Consider the following 18,310-nt stretch of genomic DNA (forward strand, 5'->3'; position numbering starts at 1 on the left):
ATTATGCTTTGGCATCTACATATTGTAAAAAAAAAAATAGAAAAGAGGAATTCATTATATAGTTTTCAAGGCACGATGATGGTGACACTCGCCTTTTATATAAGAGGATTCGAGTTCGCCTCTTTCTGTGGCAACACGGATTCGCTGTAACACGAAGAATTCACTCTGCCTGGAATTGTAGGGAGATTACGTATTTGTATCTCCAATTAATCGAACAAGAAGAGTTCAGTGTCGGAAGAATGTCAGGAGAATATAAGGGTCAAGGAATATCTGAATAGTGAAATACATGCTTGAATAGTGAACTGAAGATTTAAACTTTATTCTTCTTCTTTGGTTATTTGGAGATACTAATGTAAAATCTCCGTGTTCTTCGAGGCCCTGTGATAGGTGGGATCGAACCCGGGGCAATCCTTGAAATTACGGTTTAACTTGCTTCGACATTAATATTGTCGTAAGCCAACATTAATATCTGATAATTAGCATAAGCTGAAACTGATGTTTTATATTATAGTGACAGCAGTGTAAGTTGCTCTATAATGTCGGTCGTTTCTTGCTTGGTAACCTTAGAACGAATTTGCCAGTCTCATTTTTAGCCTTCGAATTCTTTGGACTTCTCGCTTAAATCCATCCGTGATTTTCTTACGCAATTTTTCGATTGTTTCAAAGTCCTGTTAGCTCACGGAAATGTAATTGTAAGTGAACTAGTTTGGACGACGGACATAGAATTTGTAACTGACTCTTCATGAAGGAAACCTGTAAATTTAGGAGAAAATTATTTTTCGATCACTTAGATGATTACATTGACGTTTACTTATTTTAAATCGCACTTGTCAGCGATAAGGACGATCAGTGCCAGCAAGATCAATGATTTTCATATGCGAATACTGACTAGTAAGATGAAGACTAAAGAAATCAAATTTGGAAAATTCCCCTAGAGTTGGTATTTCACCTAAGATCAAGACTAACGGATTCACGTGTTTGGGTCAGAATGAGCTAAGGATTTCACGGTATGGTTATTTGGGCGCAGGTATATTTTCTTCTACAGTGAAAGTGAAAAATTTCTTCTAAAATTTGTTTTTAGATTTAGAAAAATCTAGGCAAAAGAAACGGATTCTGCGCACGAGATAGGTGACATGACTCAAATTATTTGTGAAGGAGGCTATACATGTCTGCGACAATTTTACTCACAAGATTAGGTAACTGAAATCCAAACAAAAAGTGCTCTAGGGATTTATCAGTGCATCACATTTGTATTTACTCTCGATGGATCAAGGGTGTATCCAGGATTATTGTTTGGGGGAGGGGGGGGGGTAGAAAAGGTGTAAAAACACATAATTTGTTTATTGAATTTTGCAAAAATTTGCTAACCCGGTAAACCCCCACCCCCTTCCCCCCGGAGAGAATCTTAAGATGAATGGAGTTGAACATTGTCACCCTGAAGAAAGTGCCTCTTCTGTGAAAACTTCTGATGTGTAAGGTCTGAAATTTTAAAAAAGGGAAATATTATGTTTCTGTTTTTAAGGGCGACGGGCTCTTGAGGCAAATATTGAAGATTAAGTTTACAAATAAGCATATGAATTTTATTCTCCGTTTTACATTCAACATGTTTCCGGCATTAATAAAGGAACCGTTACTCAGTCAGCGCTCGTTTTGTCTTAAGTATCAAACGCAAAAAAAGTTAGAAAACTTAGGCGTAAAATAGACTTTGAACCTTCAGCTCACCCCCACTTCGAGTGGTGTCAATTCATGGAAATCTAGGGAGAGTGTATTTTTCAAAATGTAAAGGGATCACAATTCTTTTCTATGGAAACACCAAATAAAAGCATTTTTCAGTGAAAATACCCTCCCAAAAAGGTATTTTTCCAAATCTAGAAGGGCTACCCCGTCAATTGACGCCCCTGCTCCCTTAAGAGAGAAATCTTCCCTGAACTCATTCTTAAAAGTTGGTGTGTAACGTTGACATACTGGGCATTAATTAATGAAATCCTGGATTTCTCAATGTCGAATTGAAACTGGCTACAATTGAAATGTTTGTTCGATAACATTTTATCTCAAATTTTGTCAAAATTGTTGTATCGCGACACTTAGTTGAAAACAACACTTGCAGACAGAGGGCTGTTTTTGCAGACAGGGCTGAAGCTTCCTTTTAATGGGGGTATCATCCTTTTATAACGCTAGTATTTGATGGAATTACGTTGTTCAAGAATGCACCTCCTCTTGGCGAAGCCTATTTTTTCCTTTAATTATAAAAACTGTCTTTTAGCCTTAATTTTGCTGAATTAATCTAAACTTAGTACATATTATACAGATTTAATCAGTGTTAGAATAGGATGCTTTTAATGGGCTTGTTGTTTCCGTACCTCTGTCTTCAGAGTTTCTCTTCTTGTTGACATTGGCTGCTCTTTACTTACTGTTCATTACCATGAGCAGCTTTATGACGAAGCTGTAATTTTCCAATATTATGATTCCTTTCAGAAAAGGAAAACACTTAACATGTCACGCAACCATTTCACTAATTATTGCGGAAGTTTCACTTTTACAATGAAGTTAAACTTCTCGGACCATCTGTTGCAAGAAAAAGATAGAGGAAAAAAATTGTCGGCATTAAATGGCAACAGTTTCAAGCAAGAAATACAACCCGACGGTCAAATAGAAAATGTTATTGAAGACTCGAATTCTTCAACCATAGCAAAAGACCAAACCCCTCTTTAAGTATACAGAGGAATTTCTACGAAGATTATTAGTTCACAGGATTAGGCGATTATACCCCCTAAACTTTTCTCTTTGTGAAATTGTTGTTTCATTTGACGTTACTGAATATGCCAGTCTTGCTAGTCCGCACTAAAAAAAAGATATTTACATTTACTTCACGCTATCGAGACAACTATAGTCCCCAACATTTTCTTTCTTTCGGAAAAAATGCCTTTTTTTCGGAACTTTGTTGGTACAAAATTGTTGAAAACCAACTATAGGTCGCTAGTCGAGTGAAGTGATGCTTGTAGTTGTTTAGTGTCAACAAATTTCAAGAAAGTTAGAAGTTGAAAAATCAGTTTTCTTGACAGGCGTCCTAATGGCGTGACTATCTTCTTTTGCAGTGTACTAACGCACAAAGTAGCTATGTTTTCAATTTATTTTATCCACATACTTTTGTATGGAAATAATGGTTACCTCCAAACTTTTCACTTAACAACTAAGACTATACAACTCCCCTACATTTAACTGAAGTGTTGCAACTCCCTAATTAAAAGCTTATCTACCATTAATAAATTCCTATCCTGTATTCTGTCGTAAATTTACCTTGCAATTTGATCGTAAATTAAAAGGCTGAAAACACCTTAGTAAGAATCAACCGAAGAACCTCATACAGGCTTTTCAGAAAGACGTCCATTGGGCGAATTATAGGTATGGGAGTTAAAAAGACTAGCTGTTAATACAACCATTCAATTTCTTCAAAATCGGACAACAAAATTAACCTCCCTCTTTTTCTTGGGGAGGGGGGGGGGTAATCATCTTGGATGATCTATACACGATGGTTGATATCTACCACAAAAAAAAAACAGCTATAAGTTTTTTCAGCTGAAAGTAAGGAGCAAGATTAAAACAAACAGAAATTGTTCCTCCTCGGCCCCTCACTCGTTGCGCCAAAGTTTTTTTTAGCGCTTTGAAATAGCTTGTTGTTCTAACTCAACGGTCATTGTTGTTCTTAAAGAATTAGGAAAACAACTCAAACTTTAGTGTAAAGAGTGAAGTTGAGGAGGGGGTCAGCCTTTCCTCGGTATTCAATATTGGATTATAATAAAAATTTGGACAAATTAGGATTTTTAATCAAAATTTTCGATGAACAATGGTTTTGACGAATAGGCTCTTATTAATATTTTTACTACAGAATTCTGGGGGGACGGAGAGGGCTATTCTCGCTCATATGGATGGATAATCTGCGTGACTCTTGATCTCTTACGTGGCTGAAGCCATCGGGATCTCCACGGTAGGGTTCTCTGATATTTAAATACATTGTTGACATATTTTTTGGCACTTTAAATCGATTAGCTGCCTCAGAATTTTCAATCGGTAGCAACATTGTCTTCTTTAGGGCAGAAATGTAGTTTTGCGCCACAAAATGACAGAAAACGCAACTTTCTTGAGGAGCTGTCTTTTTGTTAACTTAAAAAGGGCACTAAAATTTTAATTTCCGTTCAAATGAGCACTCTCCCGATCTTTTAGACCATAGGTTTGAGACGGTCACGTCTGGGTGATGGTCTCGAACGATCATGTACCCGAACGAACGTTCACGGAATAAGGAAATATTGCGCCCTGAACTCCCAATGTCTTTTGGGTTAACTAAATAATTCATATGTGCAAGGAGAGGCTGTTGGATCAAAGGACCCTCCCAAAATATTTCAGTTCCTCTTTTTTTTTCAGTATCTTTCTATATTTTTAGGTCTCTCTAATAAATACAGCACATCTTCTCTAATTCTGACGAATTAAATAAGCTACATAATTCAATTGATTCCGAAGTATTGACCTTATCCTCCCCCCTCTAAGGCTAAGGCCCCTAATACAAATCACTAGCTTCTCCATTTATAATCATTAAGTTGTTTCTAGATATTGTTAACAAAACACCGAGGAAACGATTCCAAATTGGGGAAGAAAAACTTTTTTTTAAGTGGAAAGAGTGGGAAATGCCCAGAAAGGAGCCGAAACAAAAAGTAAAATATACTCCCTAAAAATTGTTTCGGACATAGAAGATTGTTCGCTTTGTTGAATACACAGAAAATCTGTCTTCAGACCATCAAGCTTGAATGGCCTAGCTTTTCTTTGCACGTAATCATTCAAGCAGGAGTTGATACTAAATAGTTTTTTTTAGGTACTTTCATCATAAATGTATAGAACAGCAAAATTACCCGCTTAGATTTTCAAAATCACATTATTGTATCTTTATTTGAAAAAAAATCCTCTCCCCCCCTCCCCCCGCACTCATTTCTGTGATTGTTTGATTCTGAATATAATCACTTTATCTCATAAGTGAAAAAAATTGTCGATTCGAGTAATTAATTAGCTTTAGGTCCTAATAGAAATGGTCAACGGCGTTATACTGTTATGTCATAAACAAAACTAAATTTCTTCTTATTAGGATAGGTCGTAATTCAAATAATATGATATGTTAGACTGGGTTTACTTCTTTTATAAAGATGAAACAGTCAGCTAGTTTTTGCAAGAAAATAGCTTATTTTCCATTAGAGGTCCCTACACCCTGCTACGGAATCTCCAATCTTCCGCCTGCGCGAACCCTGCAATGTATGGATATGCTTGTACTATAAACGGAACCTAAACTAAAACCTTCTTTTGTTTTAATAGCATAACTTGATGGTGGAATCTTCTTAAAAATCCATTCCGATACCGGTTCCATGTAAATCTTCTAAATCTACTCCGATTAATCGTCCCATCGCTAGTAACGAGTCAAAGAAAATAATAAAAAAAAGAACTATAGTATACTAATGTTCATAGATGTCTGTTGCCAGTAACCTTTATAAAGGACTGTGATAGTTATATGCTAATTTTCGTCAGACACAGTTTCAAAACCTGAATATAACAGCTCTATAAAGTTATTTTAAATGCTTAAAATAGTCCATGACTTTCTTTGTGGATGTCTATACATTTTAAGAATTCTTGAGATGAACATTATAAAAAATAATTTATTGAAGAATGAATTAACAAAGCCAAGCTATAAAAATAAATAAATTAGTTGCTCGTTGCATATTCGGGGACATCCTCACTGGCGGCTGGTGCATAGGCTGGCTCAGGCTCTGAATAACCTCCGGCCTGGTATGATGGAGCCGGGTAAGCAGGGGCAGAATAGGATGGTGCATGGTATGCTGGTTCATGGTGATGTCCATGATTGTATTCCCAGTAATGCTCACCGTAGCCTCCATGTGCGTCAGCCCACTTTGCCTGAAAGTAAACATATTGAAGCCGATAAAAAAGAGACCCAGTGTGGTTCCAAGGAAATGTTTCGGTGATTTTTTTTTAATTTAATTAGTGTTGTATTTATTTGAATTTTATTTGACTCGGTTTTGCCTATTTTTTATGCACATTATTAACCGTTTCATGGAAGTAATAGTCTATTTGACTGATATCAGCCAAATATTAAGTTAAAGCCGTAATCCGGCGTTTAGAAAAAAATAGAATAAACACAAGCTCTTTGTGTAAAGCAGGATAACAAGGTTACTTTTGTATTTTATCAATTTATGAGAACGATTTATCCCACCCCCTTATTTAAAGTAGTCAAGTTAAATCCCTGAAATGTTACCTTATGAGCAAATGAAGAGAAATAAATTTTCAAATAGCCTAACTGGCTATGTATCATGGAAAAATGAGCCTTTAATAAACGAAAAAAAGGCTTCGTATTCAGCCACTCCAAGCATACACGTATCATCTAACCGGGAAAAACATCACAGAGGTTATTTTTAGGGGGGGGGGTGGCTCTCTGATATAAAAAATCAAAACTTATGAAAGAAAGTAGATAAAACAGGATTTTCTTCTGAATCTTCCTATGCTGGACTAATTATTTGCTCCCCTTATGGAAAATTGAGATGACGTCCATCGAAAATGTGTCAACGAAGTTTCCATAAGTATCTTTTTTTTAAGAAAGAAAGGGTTTATTCATCAACAATAAACAAACAAAACCTGAAGTAAAGCTTTTTTAGTTAAATAATTACCCCACTAGGCCTATATATAAATTAAGTAAACACCAAAAACAAAACAAGAAACGACAAAAAAATCAAATAAAAAACCATTTGGTACCTCCCATCATCAAACCAAAGAATCAAACAATTTGAGTAACTTAATAAATAAAGAAACGAGAGAACTCACTGCCCATCCTTCTCATAAACCCTAAAACAATTGTATTCCATTAAACTTCGGAACATACTTGGGTTTGTTTCCTGTACAATATTATGTGGCAAAGTATTTCAGGCACTAGGACAAACATGGCGCATATCTTAAGTTACAGATGTCAAAGTTAAATAAAAATTAGTTTTTTCAAAGTAATCAGCATCTCTATTTATTTTTTGGTAAATCGGAGCCATTTTTCCATTAAATGCTATGTTTAGATTGCTAACGGTTATTTGTTTTGTGGAGAAGGAGGGGGAGGGGGCTCGTCGAAAATTATTTTATCCAATTGAATAGGTTTTATATCTAATTTTTTTTTTTCAAATATAATTCAGTCCTATTAGGAAAGGATCATAATTCTTAACTCTTATTAGCATCAAAATGACAAAGTAAATATACATTTCTTACCCTGGTACGGAATCTCCAATCTTTAGCTTGCTCGAACCGAGAAGTATAATGGCTTGGATTTCCACGATTATATCCGAATTCGTACTCATGCTCACCTGGGACATTCACATACTGGAAATATCCCTCGGGGGTTTTGCCGTTATAAGAAGGCTTGTAGTTTCGCCCGTAATCGTCATCAGCGGAACAAAATCCAGCAACTGCGCAAATTGCAAATACCTGAAATGGTGATAAATAGCTCAAATTTACTTATTCTTGGCATGTCTTACCTCAGTTTGTAAGTACCCCTTATCCTTTTTCATATAGAATCTGCGACCACCTTTCTTAGAGAGGTAGATTTTCCAAAACTGTAAACTCTTCACTTTTCAACACATATTCTTTCATAGGACTGATTTATATTTATGTTTTCATAAGCCTACACATACACATATATATATATATATATATATATATATATATATATATATATATATATATATATATATATATATATATATATCCCCTATTTCTTTTTTAAACACAACTATCAAAGATAGTAAGTTCGTTAGTTTGAAAAAAATATCGAAGCTACATTGTATGCCTTAGTTTTATCATTTTACAGTTAATGAATGCGGTTGCAAAAGTTGCATAAATCTAACGAAGTCCAAAAAATCTAACGAAGAAAAAAGTATGGATTAGTCGCAATTACTAAAGTGGTAGAGAAAGAAACACAAAAACTAAATTAAAGACATTTTTCCCCGTTGCAAATGCTTATGGCAATGGCAATCCCAGAAAAAGGTGTTGGCTGTCCATAACCACTTATCTCCAACAGGTCCTCGTAGAAAAACCACCATAACACATATCTTTGTCAGCATTGATTTGAAAACGAGACAAATATAGCTGGGGCCTAATTTGCTACGGAGCAACTGCCCCTCCCAGACCTCAGTTTGTCCCTTCCCCCAGAGCCCATCTGCCGAATTAATTTATCTTTCTTTTACAGTCAGAATAAATCGCAGAACAAAAGTTTGCAGAAACGATTTAACAAGCGTAAAAAAAGAAAATCAAATTAGGTCTCCGTAACAACAACAGAAAAGTCACTTCATTTTATCATAAAAGAAAGTAAATGAACTCACTGCTATGAATGCCTTCATGGTTGATACTGTTCACAATGAAGAGGAAGGAACCAATTTATATAAAGGCAGATTTCACCACGACATATTGCTTTGGAATATATGCTCTGAGGCTTTTTTTTGTAATTCATCAGTCAGCTGTCGCTTTTGGCGCGGCACGACTAGATATCTTCTTTTTACTCTAATTAATTGGTGTCAGAGCGAATGTAAAAGGACCGGCAAATTCGCTCAACAGTTGGTCACTTTCTTAGTAAATGGTAAAGGTCAATATTCATTTCAAGTTCATTAACAATTTAAGAAGTAAAACGTCAACTGCTTGCTAAGTTACGACTGAGTATATCAGCAACCGGGAAACTTGAACCAAGGTATTGCATCGTTATCAATTTCTGTACCGCTTTTCTTTCTTTCATTTTGATCTTTTAAAAGAGTTGAAGACACGAATTTTCTGAATCTTTTTGGGGCTCCGCGGTGACTGTTGTAAAAGTAGCTTGACTTTTGGAATAAAGAAATTGAAAGAAAAACATGGGGATGAAACCTTTAAAAAAAAACATTTAAAAGCCAAGCTCTGAAGGTACAAGTTATTCAATAAAGTCCCGTTTATATTGAAGCACTTATCATAACGATGCACCAACACATTGATGCCCTCTTCATAAAAATTTGCCACCTCTTTTGGTGGCAAAGAACCAGTTTGTGGAAGGTTGGCGTGGAGGGGAGAGGGCCTATCTCAGCTGCGTATGTGCTGAAAGTGGTAGTATTTAGACACAATAAAGGTTCTTCCCTTCACCTCGCCCTAACCACACAGCAGAAAAAGCGATTTAAGAAACTGGTATACCATTTGAATCTAGTTTACCACCCATAGACTTCACTTGCGGCATGCCTGTCAGATCAAAAAAAGTTTTAAATAGTCATCCAAAATTGTTTAAAATTGTCAATATACTAGTGGTTAAACCTATCTCTTTAGTTGAAGTCTACTTCCCCCAGAAATAAGTTGACCCCTTTTTATTTAAAATTCTGGCTACATCAAAGAGATTGTGCACTGTCTGTCCTGTATCTGTATGTGCAATCTTTTTCTGGTTCTTACTCTGTCTCTAAACTTCCTTTTTTGATCTCCAAGCCCATAGTCAGTCTTAAATCTCCTCCACTTTTGATTCCGTGCCTGTGGTGTATACAAAGTTGCATGGAGAGTGTCACCGTTGGTTTTTCGAAGATCTGCAGGAAGTCTTAGGGCTTGGCAAAACAATAAATAGCTACGGTGTGCTAAAAAACTTGTGCCTGTCACGGTTGCCACGGCCAAGGCCTTGATACTAATGTACAACTTATGCTTCTTCTTCATGAGCTATAGTGTGTGTGTTTTTTATGGGCTAAATACGTGTTTATTTTGACTAATTGAGTTTTCTATAATATTAAACATATGTTACTAGTGGAGAACGTGAATACACGTCCTATTTCAGCATGTATCTTAGTGGGTGAATATAGCTCGTTTTATCTACGATGGTGAATTTCAAAATTTGTCTAGGCGGCAATCCTGTTAATGGAAATGATAATCTTGTAAAGGGCAATATACCGCCGATACTGCTCATCATTTTGCTACTACTACGCAAAAGTAGCTACTACTACTTGCTACTACTACGTAAAGCGGCTACTATTTTATAAGCTTTTTAAAGTGCTTTACTTCAATCTTCTAATCTAAAACGTGATGCCCCACCCTATCAATTCAGATTCCGACCTCGTATTGGCATTTTTTGCTCTGATTGACGCTGATTGCAAAACTTTCATGTTTATGGGCCACATTGCACGCGAAGCACTCAAATCACTGATATGAACCACAAGAGCTAACATAGAGCTTGCTGTCCTTATGTTAGAACCCTCAGAAGCATGTATGGATGGATTTAGGACTCAAACCTCTATACATGCCTAAAGCATTGTCCAATCCTCACTTTCTTTAAATTTCTAGCCCAGACTGTAACAGCACTTTCTACCACACCCCGTAGTAACAGGAAAATTCAAATACGTTTTGTTTAAAAAAAATGACTAGTGAAAAAAATTACTCATTTAAAGGTGATTCTGAAATGATAATTACTATATAGGTTCATCTTAATAGTAAAAGTTTATTGCAGGAGCAAATTTTAGGAATCACTAAAACACAGCTTGAATCCCCTGAAAATAGTGGTGGGTCGAAACAAAAAGTGCACCTTTAGAGTCACCATTATCCAAAACTATGTACATATAGGTTTTGAGCCCCCTATCTTGAAAAACAAGAAAAATCGTTTTTTTTGTATGAATAGTATTGGTGTCTCCTTTTTTTCCGTAATGGATAGCAGGATACCACACGACCATAGATATATGCTCTGGCCCATTCAAAGGCCTATTTAAAAGCTCTTGATCATATTTAAGCATGTTTTTGTAAACTCGTCATGAAAACGTAATCGTAATGTGGCATATGGCACCAAAAATGGCACTTTTGGTGCCATTTCTGGATTTGAAGGGCTGGGAAACATAACAAGGGTACCATTATAATATCCATGGTTGACAACCTTTGATCAAAGGTTTACAACCCTTCTTCTAGCATACTCCTCTCCCAACCCACTTAGTTTATGAAGACTAAAAAATATCTTTAAAAAAACTACCTAATGAAAACTAATCATTTAAATATGTTTTTAGATATTGAGTTAAAAAACTCAAATTTGCCCAAAACCGCGCCATTAAAGCAGTTTTTGGCTTCCCCGTCTATATCCAACTCGTGATTTGTATTCAGATTTTGGCATAGCTCCACTTGATCAAATCATACAAAAAATAAATTTATCGCTTGCTTACTCTGCTTTCCACAATAATCTTCCACCTCAACTCCTAACCTATTATAATATTAATAATTCGGAAGCCCACTGTCTCCGTTCATCCAATAGAGCCTTTAAAATTCCTAAATGCGTTTCTAGTGCTGCCCAGCAATCTCCCATTTACGAATCTATTATTCAATGGAACAAAATTCCCTCCAGTGTTGAACTAGCCACAAGTTTCTGCAAGTTGTATAAAAATGTAACAAAACTTGATAGTATAATTTAATATTTCCATTTTTAACAAATTTGCTTTAATTAGCCATGTTTTATTCTTCTATATTTTTTTTCAGTGTTACTTTATTTTTTTTTTCTTTTGGTCCTTAACAAGTTATCTTCTAGGATCTGTATTGTTATTGATGTTTGTGTTATGTTTTTATTCGAATAAAATTGAATTGAATTGAAATCATATAAATGCTAATATTTGATCTTAATTGCAAAAGTTAACTTCATAAATGATTTTTTTTCGGAATTTTTGACAAAGAGCTTGAAACGCTGATGGGTCTCTTCTCTTTTTATTTCTCTAGCACTACAGGGCACTGAAACACTGTAGAGAGCTTTTAAAGGGCTCATTTGAAAGCTAATGCTGACATATACGTGCTAAGTATAATTTTGTCTTGACAACGTCTTCATAAAGTGGCATATGACACCAAAATGGAAATTTTTGTGTCAAAACTTGAGTGCATAGGCTTGAGGGCACAAACAGCGTAGCATCGAAATCCCTGTGGCCGACAATCCTTATCTGGATGTTTAAAGTCCCCCTCCCTGGCGCTCGCCCTCCTGGTCCTCTTAGTAAGCGAAACTTATAAAAAGAGGTTTCGAAAAAAAAATGCTGCTGTTCTACTTCAAAGCTGATTCTGGAGTGATGATAAATACTATCCTAACACGAAAAGTTAGTTATGAAAACATATTTTCGGGTATTTTAAAAAGAGCTTGAAAACTGGATACGTTCATTTTTTTTTCGTAAGTCGTTTTCCTCAACTTACCGAATTTTTTGTCGTTTTTGTCTATTTTTCACAAACATTTTTTTTAATTATTGAACCCTTTTTCGACCATTTCCAAGCGTTCAATTACTTCTAAATTTTGTCAGTGCATGCACTTCCAATGGCAGTACAATATTAGAACATAAAAAATTCCCCTTTCATGTATACTCCCGCTTATATAAATAAAGCAACATGAACAGGTAATTGTGCACATGAAAAAGTACACGAAAGACACTTTTACACAAGACTTGACTGCGTTGAATACTTGATACCGGTAAGAACACATGCCGGTGGCAATTATCCTATACTTTTTAGTTCATTTTGAAAACCAGTTAAAACAATTTTTGGTATTGGTAAATTATGGTAAACAATGTTATTTCCTCCAGCACTAATAGGTGCGTAGCTATTTGTAACCAAGTGAAGTTTTTGCAATAAGGGTTTTAATACCCTACCCTCATCAAGGCATGCATGAAATAGAATAAATCCCCAGATACTTAGAAAATTTGCCACAAGTACTGTCTGGAACATAAAGAAAACGTCTTTTTATATGTGATGTAGTTAAATCTACATTAATCAAATCCAGCATTTCCATTTAAACAAAGTTTCCTTCCTTCCTTTGAAACAAGGTCGATTCAATTTGTTCAGAGTTGGTCGAGTCACATAATACTAGTCACATAATAAAAGTGTGCTTTTGTCAAAAGCAAGTGTCATGGATAGCTATTGAGAAACACATTTCGTAGTGCATTGGTGGAATTCCTAATGATGTAAAAGTATTAACTATAAAGGTTTTATTTTAATAAATAAGAAAAAGTTTAATATTTAGGCGTTTCAACTGGAACTGCTTCATAGCTCTTCGGTGCATGGTAAGACGGAGCACTATAGTCACCATGATTATACTCCCAATAGTGTTCTCCATACCCTCCATGAGTGTCAGCCCATTTTGCCTGTAAACAAAAGGAGAACTTTCGTTAGAAATTAAGCATTTATTATGCATTTCACATAATATTTATATTGTGTATATATCATAATATTTGCTTAACTAGGGTTTGACTAAGCAAAGTGGAGTTGCTATGTGGTCCTGCTTAAGGCTAGATAGGTATGAAACGTTTTCATTTGAAAAACTACTTTCACAAGAGATGGCAATAAATGCCGGTTTTACGCATCTTGCCAAAATATAACGAGGAGCAAATAAAGTTAATACATTTTCAATTTAATAATGGCAAGTTTTCATTGATAATATAAATTTATTGCTAATTTGACAAATTATATATAATAATTTGTCATTATTACTATTGTTATATATATATTATCTTGTCACACGTTTAATATAGGTTAACACGAGTCTGTAAATGGAAAGCAGTATATTAGTGCTACATTGAGTTTGTGAGGGGCTTTTAGAAATGTCATTGGGCATTATTAATAAAATGCTTCTATGATCTTCTACTTTGTTATAATTGATCTCAACCACATAAGGGATTTAACTCTAGCTCTTTCCAACTGAGAAGTTATAAATTATTCTACTCATCAGCTTCGTATGGAATATATTACATTGCAACTGACTTTATGCGTAACACTTCGTAGTTGTGGGTCTGGATGAGTCATTAGACACTATCAAAGTTTTCGAAGCAATGAGAAAATTGGTACTGGTGCTTTATGCGGATAATTCTATATACTATTGAGAGACCAAACCCGCCAGACTGGTTATTTTCAAGAGACCGTTATTGAGAAATGGAATCCAAAGCGTAGTTTTCATTGCGTTTACGACATTTAAAGTGTTGTTTTTTGGGGTTTAGGGGGGGGGAAGGTACCTAGTAGGTTACGTATTTAAAATATGGTATGCTTTACTCTCCCCCCCCTGACCTACTGTGCAAATAGATAGCCCAAATTTGTTTATGAACTATAATATATTCATCCTATTTTATTTTATTTCTTGACCGTTAGCCAAACTTGACTTTTTAGAGGTGTCCGCATAATGCACCAGTACCGAAAAATTCATGTTTTGCCTCCTAAAAAGTGAGAAGAATTTATATCTATTGTGAATCTCAATATTGCAGTTCAGGAAATATTGAAAGCTAATCAAATATCTTCAGAAACGAAATTCTTGTTCACAATTCAATCCTGGCGATGTTAGAATTTCTTAAGGTCCATTCATTATGAGATTTTGGTAACATCAATATATAGCTACCGCTAATTTGAGCCAGTCAGAATTTTTCAGCCAATTAGGAAATCCTATGAAAAATCTGATCAGTTCAAATTAACGCTAACTAAATTTTGGTATTAGTAAAGTCTCATTGTAAATGCGACTCTATTAAGCTGTAAACATTATTCAGGAACCGTAGGCTTTACTTACGATTAGATGAGTAAAAACCGGATGGAAAAGCTTTTTGTCTGTTTCGTACCTACGTACCTCGGAACAGGCTGAAATAATGAAAAAAATACACCAATTAGGCAGATGGTGATTGATAATGGCTGTGCTTACGTTTCTTTCAAAGCTACAATAAATAAAAGCTGGTTGAAATTTAGTGAAAGTAACTAGGCGAAATTATCTTCTCATAACAAGTGTGACGCCCAGTGATGTTAGATTTGCTGTTAACTGTCAATCAATTGTAAGCACTGAGAAGGCAGGTTTTGCTCAATTTTTTTACAGCCAAGAATCAGAAATAATAAAATTGAGGGTACTTTTGTCTTATATCGACCGCACTCAAGATCTTGTTTCACGAACACGAGGCAATAACCGGTTTTCATGGTCTTTATACCAGACAATATTTCCTTTGGCTCGGTGGGAAACTACACTCTAGCTATATTTTAATTAAATATTCTGTTGGTATTTTGGTTAGGTTAAGGTTGCGTATTTAATATAATGCGATCTGGGCGGCCACCCTTCCATAATTCTTTGTTGTAGTTTTCATAATTTTGTTGATAAAGTATTATATTTTCATCATATTTTGTTTTATTTCATTAGCATTAACCAAACTTCGCTTCTCAACAGCACTTAAATGTGGTTGCTATAGGAAACACGTACCAACAATTCTTACTTCATAATATCATAATAATTGAAGCTAACACATTTTGCATGCAGACCCGCTATACTTTACTCCCACCCTCAATATATAGCCCAAATAGTGCATACTGATAGCCCAAATTTGTTTCCAAGGTATTATATTTTTTTAATCATATTTTATGATAGTTGTATTTTATTAGGATTAACCTAACCTCTTGAGCTGCAAGGGGTATATCATATAAGTACCTAAAATGGATTTTACAGTAAAACAGAAATAATGATAAACATTTACGAAGAGTCAAAACGAAGAGTATATTTTGGCCTAGATTCAACAAAAAGATATTTATTGTACAAAAACATAGCGGACTATGGCTACAAAATGTCATGATTACGCATGGCTGTATGTATAATAATATATAATAATCACCTACATAAATATTTAAAAAAAAAAAAAATAATGCATGCCACATAAAAATCGTCTCTAAAATCCATTGCTATTTTAGCAAAAACTTTACCCTTCCAATTGTCATAAAATCATTACTTCTTAACTCACATATTTGATTCCCCCGAAATATACCCTATAATGTCCAAATGAAGATCCAAGTTCACTGCAAAGAAAAACCAGGCGGACCAGTTATACATTAGTATTACAGCATATAGGGCAAGAGCTAGGAACTTCATCAAGCCGAAACCTTCCATCCTAAAGTTGAGGTAAGTTCCCATCAAAGTCCACGGACCCTATTGATTCTTCCAACTCAAACCCGTCTTCAAATAAACTTCAAGGTTTTATGCTCTGTTTCCTCCATAATGAATTTACAGGGATATTGTAATGCCCAATGCATTACAATGAAGTTTCTGAGTTCCCTATGTGATTAATTTATGCAGGCATTCCCCCTTCCTCCAGCCCTATTCTTTGACCAACATTCCAAAGCTCATCGATTCCTTGCAACTTCTACTGCTCTAAATACGATAAGTATAATATCCTCAATCACGCTTCAAAGCTGGATTTTTGAATTTATCATTCAGAGCTAAAAGTTTTCTGTAGCATCCTAGTTGTATTCTCTGTAATTTATGCCCCGTTTTAAACTCCCAACTTTTTTTTATTAATCTTGCCACTAAGTCCTTTAAAATTGGTTTCCATATTATCTCTTATTTTAACATGGAAAGATAGTCTTAGTGTCTAAGCATCCGTGACTCTCAATACTTCTTCCAATAATAAAAGCAGTGTTGCAATACCTTCAAAATTGGCAAAAAGACCGCGAAAGAGATAAAGAACAAGAAAAAAAGGAAAGTAAGGCTAAGGAGCAGAACATGAAGCCGATTCATTTGGATATTTAATCTTCTAGGTCACCAGAAAAGCGGATCGGTAAGTACATAACGACATGCACAGTTATATTTCCTCTTTCTAAAAAAGTGCGCTTGTAACTCGAATTTGTAACTTTACTCTCTAAATTGAGAAAACGACATTAAACCCATTTTTTAAATCGCAAAATCAAGTTTTTGCACTTTCTTTTTTCAGATTTCTTACATAAAACCGTTTAACCAGTAGTTATCAACAGATAAATCACTCCAGTATGAAATTAATAAAATGCTATCTAGACGGCTTTTGCTTCAAACTACTGATTTTTAATAAAACTAAAGTATAAATATATCTTACCCTTGTCCTGAATCGATGATCCTTTGACTGCTCATAATGTGACCTTGAGTGATCCTTGTTGCCTCGGTTATAGCCAAATTCGTACTCGTAGGGTCCTGGCGCATTGGCATATTGAAAATAGCCCTTTTCGAAGAATAATAGATTTAAAAATTGAAGATATAAGAATACCTTAATTATGAAAAGCCAATGACAAGCCAATGAAATGACAAGCCTTAATTATGACAATACTATTTTTTCTCTTATTTGTAAAAAAAAAAGTAGCTTTCCCAAATACTAAAGTCAGGAGTAATCAAATAAAATAGAATCCAAAAGTAAACAGGCTCCGTCAATTTTTTACATTATGGATGAGAACACATCTATTAAGTTAATTCCGACATAATATATTTAAAATTAGAAAAAAACACGAGGGACGCTAAAACGACTAGACAATTTTGTTCTGTCGAATATGTCAATAAATATTGAATTAGCTTACCGAGAAAAAGTCCTAGATTCCTTATAAAACATCCTAGTGGGAATTGTTAAGAAATTATTGAGCAAAAGCTACAAATATTCGACGGAAAACAACTTTCTCTACTTATAGTTTATCACTGCATAACGACCTAAAACCATAAATGAGCTTTTCAAATTTTTCATTTCAAGAGACCTAGGAGCGTCTTTTGTGATTTTTCGTTTTTTTAACTGGCTTGACACTTTTCAACATTTATGCCAAAACAAGCAATTAATAAGATTTTGCCCAAAATTGGACCAACATCTGATTTAGCATAATCATTTGGGTAGCCTTTAAATATTTTCGCCAAACGAGATTTCGTACGCTGAATGTCATATGCCAACGACAAATTCTTCAGAAATTGTTGCAAGAAAATAGTCAGTGCAATTAATAACCTAATTCCAACTTAACCTCGAAATGAGGTTTTTAATTAAACAGTTCGTGGAGTGACTCGGCTCAATAGTAATCGAAATTCTAAAAAACGGAAATTTAATATCAGTAGATACATCAAAAGAATGAGATTATTATGCTGATTTCAAGCACGGAATAATTTCTGTTCGTCTTAAGTTTTAATGTTGCTCCTTAGTTTCAGTTAAAAAATATTTTAAATTTCGGTTATTATGGGGTGAACTTCGTTCTTTACTCGGTTGCGGCGATCGCTACAACCATGATAAATATACTTATTCATAAATTACAACTACCTGTGGCGGAGTTTTATTGTATGTTGGTCCATTGTAGCTGGCACTCTTTGCTATATCTTTCTCTTCCACGGGACGGCATGAAACATATGCGACCAACACAGCCAAAACCTAAACATAAAATAATTAAATTTGTTGATTATGACCTATATAAGGCTACGCATAGCACTATGGTAAATTCATACAGTTTATGGTAACGAAATGTGAGTAAGAAACAACTTGGGCTAATGGTAACCGAAAGTCTATAAAAG

General features: G+C 34.9%; 2 protein-coding genes across 2 annotated transcripts in view; both read right to left on the minus strand.

Moving 5' to 3' along the window:
* Positions 1-5,679: 5,679 nt before the first annotated feature.
* LOC148955210 (uncharacterized) lies at positions 5,680-8,438 on the minus strand. The gene is made up of 3 exons (XM_089108104.1): positions 8,406-8,438; positions 7,297-7,512; positions 5,680-5,949 (listed from the first exon to the last, which is right to left on the minus strand). The coding sequence occupies exons 1-3, from the start codon at positions 8,421-8,423 to the stop codon at positions 5,740-5,742; spliced, it is 444 nt and encodes a 147-aa protein (XP_088964230.1). The 5' UTR covers positions 8,424-8,438; the 3' UTR covers positions 5,680-5,739.
* Positions 8,439-12,995: 4,557 nt separating this feature from the next.
* The window catches only part of LOC148955211 (uncharacterized), a 6,568-nt gene continuing 1,253 nt past the window's right edge, over positions 12,996-18,310 (minus strand). Inside the window, exons 2-4 of the mRNA XM_089108105.1 lie at positions 18,063-18,170; positions 16,875-16,997; positions 12,996-13,160 (exon numbers count right to left, since the gene is read on the minus strand). Coding sequence (XP_088964231.1) covers positions 13,029-13,160; positions 16,875-16,997; positions 18,063-18,170 — 363 coding nt within the window. The 3' untranslated portion in view covers positions 12,996-13,028. The remainder of the gene's footprint in view (positions 13,161-16,874; positions 16,998-18,062; positions 18,171-18,310) is intronic.

This window comes from Artemia sp. Qi Xiang Cuo, chromosome 2, assembly GCF_049724085.1.
Source record: "Artemia sp. Qi Xiang Cuo chromosome 2, ASM4972408v1, whole genome shotgun sequence".
Taxonomy (NCBI): Eukaryota; Metazoa; Arthropoda; class Branchiopoda; order Anostraca; family Artemiidae; genus Artemia; species Artemia sp. Qi Xiang Cuo.

Coding starts and splice junctions, on each gene's coding strand:
- LOC148955210 (XM_089108104.1), bottom strand. Junction 5,950..7,296: donor ATTGGAGATTCCGTACCAGG/GTAAGAAATGTA, acceptor GTTTACTTTCAG/GCAAAGTGGGCTGACGCACA.